This window comes from Pundamilia nyererei, unplaced genomic scaffold (assembly GCF_000239375.1).
Source record: "Pundamilia nyererei isolate P.nyererei 1_Seehausen unplaced genomic scaffold, PunNye1.0 scaffold00053, whole genome shotgun sequence".
Classification (NCBI taxonomy): domain Eukaryota; kingdom Metazoa; phylum Chordata; class Actinopteri; order Cichliformes; family Cichlidae; genus Pundamilia; species Pundamilia nyererei.
In genome coordinates, this window is record NW_005187454.1 from 2,713,350 (window position 1) to 2,723,002 (window position 9,653).

Consider the following 9,653-nt stretch of genomic DNA (forward strand, 5'->3'; position numbering starts at 1 on the left):
AAGCACCTCTTGCACCTCTAGTTCTTCGGCATCTCTGGCTCCACACTCATAATCCAAACATTGATTGGTCACATAACAGCATTTCTGGTTAGATCACATGGCATCAACCCAACTGCATAAAATCTGCATCGCCACCCTTTCACCTCCTGCCGAACCACCAACTGATGTGAAACTTTCAAAATGTTTTCAGTTCAGGTATAGTGACAGCACAGGGAGGATTAAATTCATGAATTCAGTTATTCATCTACATCAGCAGGGGTCTGGAGCAGAATGCAGTTGTGTTTTCAGGCAGCTTCAGTCTTTACTTTAACCCCTTAGCAGTCCTACAAATTTACAATTAGTCCCCTAAACCATCCAATGTACCGTGGGCGGTACGTCCGACTGCTAACAGGTTAAGTAAAAATGTGCACTGACATTTGAAAACAGGGTCCTTTTTCATATGTCTGCTGTAGCCATCATGTAATTTGCCCATTTCCTCCTTTCTTCCCATCCAGCTTCACCTGCAGCCCAGCTCTTCGGCTCTTCTGTCTCAGTCTAACGTTGGGGCTCTGTTGAAGGAACTGGCTGATGTAGAGAGGCTTCTGAAGGATGTGGACCTGCTTTCTAGTCTGGCTCGCCTGCTGCCCAAAGGGGCCTGTGCTGGTCGAACTCCAGCATCGCCAGCAAACACAACATGGCCTCTCAATGCCACCACATGGGGCCCCAACACAACTGACATTCCCGTAGAGGGTGATGAAGGAGGAGAGGAAGGTGGAGGAGCAGGAAGTGGGAAAGGGAAGAAGGAAACGGAGAATCCTCATTCTCAGTTTTCAGCATTTGTACAGTTATGGGCTGGACTGCAGCCCATTCTGTGTGGGAATAACAGGTGGGTATGACAAAAACTGTCTTTAATTGTATGAGGAATGCTTTTGTCATGTTGTTTTAAATAATATGAACATACATTTAAAGAAGTGCCCACGTGTTTAGACTACTCCTTTTTACAAAAAAGCTACCCAACCGAAGAAAAACAGAAGCAGCCACAGGTTTTATCTTTATATGAACAATGGTCAGAGTACAAAGCATATGCAATGAGAAAGCTCCTCCTCAGTTTCTCAACATAATAAAGTTCTAGCACATAAATTAAATACCAATCACATCAAGAATACGAGAACAGAGAGATTGTTAACAGCTTAAATGGGAAGAAATTAAAATACCAAAATACCTGGATATCAACATCAGCAAGAATGTCAATTAACTGTTTGTAAAAGTGAAATAAGAGGATTATTTCTAGGACTTGTAGACAGTAAACTTTGTGGAATTAAATGAACTGAGCTCTAAAAGGATAAATGGACTGGTTCTTATATAGCGCTTTTCGACTTTATCTGAGCGCTCAAAGTCTTTATACATTCTCACATTCATGCAAGCACTTTTTTCAGTTTTTTTCTGGTTAAACACTTTCTAACATTCACACACACTCATACTCTGATGGATGCATTGGAGAGCACCTTGGGGTTAGTATCTTGCCCAAAGATACTTAACATGCAGACTGGAGAAGCCAGGGATCAAACCACCAACCTTCCCATTAGTAGATGACCTGCTGGATCTCCTGAGCTACAGCTGCCCCACCTCTAACTGATATAATTGTTGTAAATCAAAGTAATTATTGCTAAAACCACAAAATACTATGATAATAAAAAAAATGGAATTATTTTCAAACTACTCTGCTGTCCATGCACTTTATCGGCATACCGTTCTTTATGTAGTAAACAAAAAAAGTGTGAAATATCTCAAAACATGCTTTATATTTTAGATTCTTCTAAATAGCCAACCTTTGCTTTGATTACTGCTTTACACTGTGGCATTTATCTGGGCTGAAAGTATCCTCAGCAGCAGAGGGACTCTTGGTCTTCCTTTCCTGCAGCAGTCCTCATGTGAGCCAGTTTCATCGTAGCACTTGATGATTTTTGCGACTCCACTTGGGGACACATTCAAATTTTTAGCAACTTTTTGACTGACTGACTTTCAGTCCTTAAAGTAATGATGGGCTGTTGTTTCTCTTTACTCAGCTGATTGGTTCTTGCCATAATATGAATTCTAACAGTTGTCAAATAGCGCTGTCAGCTGTGTCCCAACCTGACTTCTATACAACACAACTGATGGTCCCAGTGGCATTAAGAAGGCAATAAATGAACAAATGGACCCTGACAGGCTCACCTGTGAGGTGACTACATCATGAAGCTCACTGAGAGAAGGCCGAGGGTTTGCAGCGCTGTCAACAAGACAAATGGTGGAATCTAAAATATAAACATATTTAGAGTTGTTTATCATTTTTTCTTTGCTTCCATATATCTGGCTTCATCTATTTGATGTCTTCAGTTTGCATCTACAATGTAGGAAGGGTAGTAAAAATAAAGAAAAAGCATTAAATGAGTAGGTGTGTCCAAACTTTTTACCTGTAGTGTATAACCTAGAAGATACAGATCAAATTTCAAAGTACTGTTAGTTATAGTAGGGCTGTCTTGGTCGACACGCCTCTACAATGTTCCATGGAGATCAGGGGTGGTAGCTCTGGATCGGCAGACCTGGTGGTGGTTTCCATCTTCAAAGAAGGGGATCGAACGGTGTGTTCCCACTACTGGGGAATCACACTCCTCAGCCTCCCTGGGAAAGTCTATGCCAGGGTGCTGGAAAGGAGAGTCTGTCCGTTAGTCCAACCTCAGATACAGGAGGAACAATGCAGTTTTCGTCCTGGTCGCGGAACACTGGACCAGCTCTTTATCCTCTCCAGGATACTTGAGGGTGCATGGGAGTTTGCCCAACCAGTCTACATGTGTTTCATGGACTTGGAGAAGGCATTCGGCCGTGTCCCTCGGACTGTCCTGTTGGAGGTGCTCTGAGAATATGGGGTGTCTGGCCCATTGCTACGGGCCATTCGATCCTTATACAACCGTTGCGAGAGCTTGGTCCAACATAACCGACAATAAGTCGGACTCGTTCCTGGTGGGTGATGGGCTCCACCAGGGCTGCCCTTTGTCACCGATTCTGTTCATAATTTTTGTGGACAGAATTTCTAGGTGCAGCCAAGTGGTGGAAGGCTTCACTTGATTGGTCTCAGAATCTCATCTCTGCTTTTCACGGATGATGTGGTTCTGTTGGCTTCATTGGCCTCCAGCTCGCAGTGGAACGGTTTGCAGCCGAGTGTGAAGCAGTGGGAATCAGATGAGGCACGCATCCAGTTCAGCCATCCAGGAGGGGCTCAGAGTAGAGCCGCTGCTCCTCCACATCGAAAGGAGCCAGCTGAGGTGGTTCGGGCATCTGACAAGGACGCTGCCTGGACGCCTCCTGGGTGAGGTGTTCCAGGCGTGTCCCATTGGGATGATGCCCTGGGGCAGACCCAGGACGTGCTGGAGAGATTATATCTCTCAGCTAGCTGGGAATGCCTTGGTGTTCCCCCAGACAAGCAGGAGGAGGTGGTGGAGGAGAGGGAGGTCTGGGCTTCTCTGCATAGGCTGCTGCCCCCGCGACCCTGCCCCAGATAAGCGGAAGAAAATGGATGGATGTTATTTAGCAGTACAGTCTGTGCTCTTAACCATAGATCTTGTTGCAGGATAATTGAACCGGAGGCTTTGAAGCAGGGAAACATGAGCTCTCTGGGATTCACCAGCAAAGAACAAAGGAATTTGGGCCTACTGGTTCACTTGATGACTACAAATCCCAAGATCCTCTACTCTCCTATTGGCTCCCAGGTGGACAAAGTGATTCAGAAGGCATGTAAACAGCACTCTCTTTCGTGTATATGTACAAAAAGATTTGCATTATCAATCGAGTATGAACAAAGCTTTTGTCATAACCAGCAAAAATACACTGTCCAAGCTATTAGTGTGTTTTCTTCCAAAACACTGGGAGGCAGAACGGACTGAATGAGTATTATGTAGATCACCACCATCTAATTTTTAACCCTAACCTGATACAATGTTCATTCAGAACATTTTCAATGTGTTGGTGCAACATGATCTATGCAACACTCCATAATGACAAAGCAAAAGTTGTTTCCATTCACTTGTTTTAGAATTGTTGAAAAAAAGGCTGATATTTTGCATTCATACTATTAATCACACACTTGGACATGACTGCGCTCTGTTGTCTGTGAAATGCTTTTAGAATTTGATTGGAGTCCACCTGTCATAGAACATATGTCTGTGAGGGTTCTCAGTCATCCAGGTCGTCGTAGTCAAAGGAGCTTGCAAAGAAAAGCGTCTGGACTTCTTTAAGTTACTTGAAGACGTTTCACCTCTCATCCGAGAAGCTTCTTCAGTTCTAAGGTCAAATGGTGGAGAGTCCCAGATATAAACCTAGTGGGAGTTTCCCCCCACAGAGGGACAATCACATGATAAGGTGGGGCCAGGTTTCACAATGAGCTCACCCGAAACTCTGGCTGATTGGGACCCACACCCAGTTTCACACCTTGGCTCAGGTGATTAGAGGATCATCAGGGGTCCTTTTGTCCCTCTGTGGGGGGAAACTCCCACTAGGTTTATATCTGGGACTCTCCACCATTTGACCTTAGAACTGAAGAAGCTTCTCGGATGAAGGTGAAACGTCTTCAAGTAACTTAAAGAAGTCCAGACGCTTTTCTTTGCAAGCTCCTTTGACGTCATAGAACATAATTGAAAAGGCCAGTGAGACAGGGCTGTGTCCAAGCACAGATCTGGGAGAAAATATATTTAGGATGTTTAAGACCACGGTGCCCTCCACTACTGTAAGAACTGTGTTACTGTATTGGAAGAAGAAGAAATATAATAGAAGACATTTTATTTATAGATATACATATATTTGTTTTTACAGATTCATACAGATTGTAATGAAAAACTAATGTGTTCACTTTTTTCTTTAAAGGCCAATGAGACATTTGCATTTGTTGGGAATGTGACACATTACACCCGGGTGTGGCTCAATATCTCCTCCCAGCTCAGGAGTTTCCTGGAGGAGGGCCAGTTCCACAAGCACCTGGTGTGGCTGCAGCAGGTACATTTACAAAAGAGCCCACTGACATGACGCTGCAGTGCTGTCTGTGCTGGAACATTTACATCCATCTTTTCCTAGAATTAGATTTTGAGTCAGGAGCCTTTTAATTGTGCTCTGCTTCTGCTTCATTCATCTTGTTTTTCTTTGCTCAAGTTGTTCTCAGATCTTCAGCAGCACCCTGAGTTGATAAATGGCACAGACACTGAGCTAATGCAAAGTCTGATGGAAGGAAACTACAGTCTTCCCAACACTTCCACCTTGCTAGAACAGCTGGACACCATTGACAATGCTGCCTGTGGCTGGACACACTTTATGTCTAAGGTCAGCACAGTTTTTATCTTAAATTTTACAAAGATAAAACAATGCATCACTCCAAAAACTTCATTTTGACCTTATAAAAAAGCAGTACTATAAATTCAGCCACATGACCACATGAAAGCAGCGGCCCAGGTTTGAGTCTGATCCATGTATGTCTTCCCTCCCCCTCTTGCTCCGCTTTTCTGTCTATCTCCACTATTGCTATCCAATAAAGGCAAAAAAATAAAAACACTTATGCATCCTGGATAACTATGCATAGTGTGGATATCGAGTTCAGAAGAGAAAAAGAGTTCTCATTAGGAAGGAAAATACAATAGATGATTTAAGAAGAGGCCTCCCGGGGAATGAATATGGAGCTGGGACAGGTTTGGACCATAATCCCAGAACCAACTGGTGGACATGGGAGGTGATCAGGTTGAAGAAAGTCTTACCTGGCTTCGTTAGCCAATGGGACTGCTGATGCAAAAACTTGGGTGTGGGAGGAGTTTGGGGACATAAAACAAGACTTTTGGTCAGCATCAAGATGATTCTGGCAAACTGGCAAACGACTCAGGAGGGGGATGCAGTGTTCCACTCGCAATATATAAAGTGGTCGCAGAACACAGAACCAGCTCTTTATCCTCCTGAGGTTATTTGAGGGTGTGTGGGAGTTTGACAGTTTTCATCACGTCCCATGGGGTCAGCCCTGGGGTGTCTGGCCTGTTGCTGTGGGCCATTTGCTCCCTCTACCACTGCAGCGCGAGCTTGAGCCATATTGTTGGCAATAAGTAGGACTCAGTGAGTGTTGAACCGTGCCAGTTCTGCCCTTGGTCACCAGTTTTGTTCGTAGTTTTATGGACACATTATCTAGCCCTAGCAGGTGGTGGAGGCTCTTGGGGTCTTGTTCATGAGGTCACAGATACAAGTGGTGGAAATTAGTTTCTTTCAAAGGGTGGCTGGGTTCTTCCCTTAGAGATAAGGTTACTCCAAGTCCCCCTCGGATGTTTGTTCATCCGAGGGGGACTTGGAGTAAAGCCTCTGCTCCTCAACATCAGGAGTCCTACTTGATGCCTCCTAGCCGAGGTGTTTCAGGCATATCGTACTGGGACGAGGCACCAGGTCATACCCAGGATATGCTGGAGAGATTATATCTGTCAGTTGACCAATGCAGTGTCCCCCTGGCTAAGCTGGAAGAGGTGGTCAGGGTGAGGGAAGTCTGGGCTTCTCTGCAAGGACTGCTGCTCCTGCGAGCCGAACCTGAATGCAGGGCTGCAATAATAATGACAACAATATTCATTCATTTTTATCTGCTTCACAACAACAACAACAACAACAACAACAAAGAAATAATCTTTCTTTATTAATGTTACTTACAGAGTGAAGTCATTATAAGACAAGTGACTGTTATCAGCTTTTAGCTACGTCTTTCTTTTTCTTTTTAGTCACGTACCAGTATTTCAAATGTTTGGATTACACATGAAAACACGACTGGTGTGATATTCACGTGAATTAACTTTTTTTTGCTTTCTTGATTCCGGTGTCAGTCACAACAGTCATGATGACTCTTTGTGTTTATATTTTATTAAAATTGTTATTAGGAATCCACAGATAAATGCAAAGTCATTGCATTAAATCACACTGAGAAGTTTTTACATTCTATTTAATGTCTTTGGACTTTGTAGAGAAAACAGAGACAACAGCACACGATCCTACTGCGTGCTGTAAATATGTAAAGACTTTAATAAGCTCATATGATGGTTTCATCTTGGTGCTAAAACACCAACAGCCTTCTGCAGTGAAACATGATTAGAGTAGAATAGAATAGAATCAGAATCAGAATCAGAATCAGAATGGGGTTTATTGCCAAATGTTGAGCAGGTTTACAACATTAGGAAATTGCTGCGGTGCTTCAGTGCAAACATGGTGTCATAAATAACACTTAAATAGACATGGAAAAAATAAAAGTAGGGATAAGAATTAAAAGTGCTACGTAGAAAGATATATACATGAGTGCAGGTGGTGATCAGTGCCAAACATGGAATGATGCAGTGACACAGCGTAGGGTCAGAATAGAATAGAATAGTTACTTTAATTGTCCCACAAGGGGAAATGTGGTTGTAACAGCAGCAAAAAACAAAACAAAAAAACCCCACATATACAAACAGAACAGGACACAGAACAGAAACACACAATCTTCACATATTTACATCATGGACAATAGTTACCAAAACAGAGCACTGTACAGTTATTAAAATTAAAGTGCAGATAAGTGGCAAACCCAGGTGTGTGTCTGTTACTTGTGTTTACAGGTCAGTGTTGATGTCTTCAAGGGCTTTCCTGATGAAGACAGCATTGTCAACTACACCCTGAATCAGGCTTACCGGGACAACGTTTCTGTGTTTGCCAGTGAGTCGCCTTTGCATGTCCGACTGTAATCATAGTATTTAATGCATTTAAAGTGCAGGAGTGAGGTGGACATGCTCTAGATTTTCACAATGTCCTGTTTGTGCTTTGCTTGCAAAAAGGTCACTTGTGTACCCACAGACCTCAGACTGCTTCCAGCTAGAGGTCAGCTGACAGGAGTCAGCTGACTTCCCTTTGGGCATATCTCATTCCACTGAAGCTTCTTCAGTTCTAAAACCAATCGCTCCCAGATTATTTGCCGTAGTGAGAGTTGTCCATTATGAGGGTCGCTGACCCCCTAATGATCCTCTATCTAATCACATGAGCCAAGGTGTGAAAACGAGTGCAGGTCACAATCACCATTGTGGACCCACTGTGAAGCCTGGCCCCACCCAATCGTGTGATTTCTGAGGTCAAAAGGCCCAGGATGTGAGTGGACGTTAAGGCATCTGGGAAGGATCTCAAAACGTACATGAGTGTGCCCCACACTGCTCCCCCTGGTGGATACACATGACATTACCACTTGATTTCCTAATTGCCGTTTAGGGGCGTTACTACTCATGGTTGCATCATTCACATCACAGGCGGGGATGTCACTGCGCTCACCCATCAACCAGCAATCAGTCAGGATTCCTCACAGTCCTGTCAGGGATGAGCAGCTGTTTTAAGTTTCTGTTTCTATATTATTCAGAGTCGTTCATAATCACACGAAGCATATCAAATGCCCACATCAGAGTTTTGATGCAAAATTAGATTTTCTTTACCATTCTAATGTTTTCTTTCCCCAGGTGTGATTTTCCAGACTAATAAAGATGGCTCCCTTCCACCACATGTTATGTACAAAATCAGACAAAATTCCAGCTTAACAGAGAAGACTAATGAAATCAGGAGGGCCTACTGGCGCCCTGGCCCCAACACTGGGGGGAAATTCTATTTCCTGTATGGCTTTGTTTGGATCCAAGGTAAGGAACTGAAATTCACTTACTTCCCCAGTGCTGACCGTTTGATTTGGTTGGAATGAGAATTCTCAGTCTTGTGTGGTTTTTGAACAGTATGTAGATCAACGGTTTTATGCACAGGACCCAAGGGGTGACACACTGATATCAGTGCAGTTTCATTTGTTTTTATGAAGTAAAGGTAACGTGCTTACCTGGCCTTGTGTCAGATTGGCACCCTGTCCAGGATGTACCCTGCCTCTTGCCCTGTGGCAGCTGGGATGGGTTTCAAGCCCCCTGCAACCCTGACCTGGATGAGCAGAAGGGGATGGATTGATGGAACGTGCTTACAACGCTGCAGCAGTAGCCTTTTCTAACTACAAATCATATTTTATTTAGTTGCTGAATGCAGGGAAGCCACTCAACTGACACAGAATATTGAATGATGAAATCAGAGTGATAGACGTGTCTGAAGACAACGCAGTGTAAGGCTGTTTAGCCAGGAGAGGTCACAGGCTCTGACAGGGTTGGATCATTATAAAAAGACTACAAATCAAACTTTCACGGTCACGTGTGTGGGAATGGAAGGAGAGGACCCAAATGCAGGACTCACGGGTTTATTAGTCAGACGACTTCCACCTCAGCTCTTCCTCCAGAAAGGAGAGCGGTGCCTGCTCCCGCTCGTAGAAGTCTGAGGGGTCCATTTCGTGTCTTCATGGGTCTCATCAGGCTATAGCATAGAATGAAATTACAATAGACTTTTATTGGATGTCATTCCTATGAAAACTGGTCACACTACAAGTGTGGTAGCTCTTTAAGGGTCTGTGGTCTTTATCACTGCAGTTTATGTTAAAAGGAAACAGTTGTTTTAAGTTATTAGAATATTTCTACTTCAGTTCATCATCAGCCTGTTTAAAGAATGAGCTGCTCTCTGTTTATTACCCTCATTCATAACTGAGTACAAGTCACGTGCTGATGTGTAAGCCTGCAGAAGACAGCAAATATATATATATA

At 43.6% G+C, this 9,653-nt stretch overlaps 1 protein-coding gene across 1 annotated transcript in view; it reads left to right on the forward strand.

Moving 5' to 3' along the window:
* The window catches only part of abca2 (ATP-binding cassette, sub-family A (ABC1), member 2), a 97,669-nt gene that overhangs the window by 41,871 nt on the left and 46,145 nt on the right, over window positions 1-9,653 (forward strand). The window contains exons 9-14 of the mRNA XM_013910945.1: window positions 495-865; window positions 3,587-3,746; window positions 4,876-5,004; window positions 5,158-5,325; window positions 7,611-7,707; window positions 8,493-8,666. Of these exons, the coding sequence (XP_013766399.1) occupies window positions 495-865; window positions 3,587-3,746; window positions 4,876-5,004; window positions 5,158-5,325; window positions 7,611-7,707; window positions 8,493-8,666 (1,099 nt within the window). The remainder of the gene's footprint in view (window positions 1-494; window positions 866-3,586; window positions 3,747-4,875; window positions 5,005-5,157; window positions 5,326-7,610; window positions 7,708-8,492; window positions 8,667-9,653) is intronic.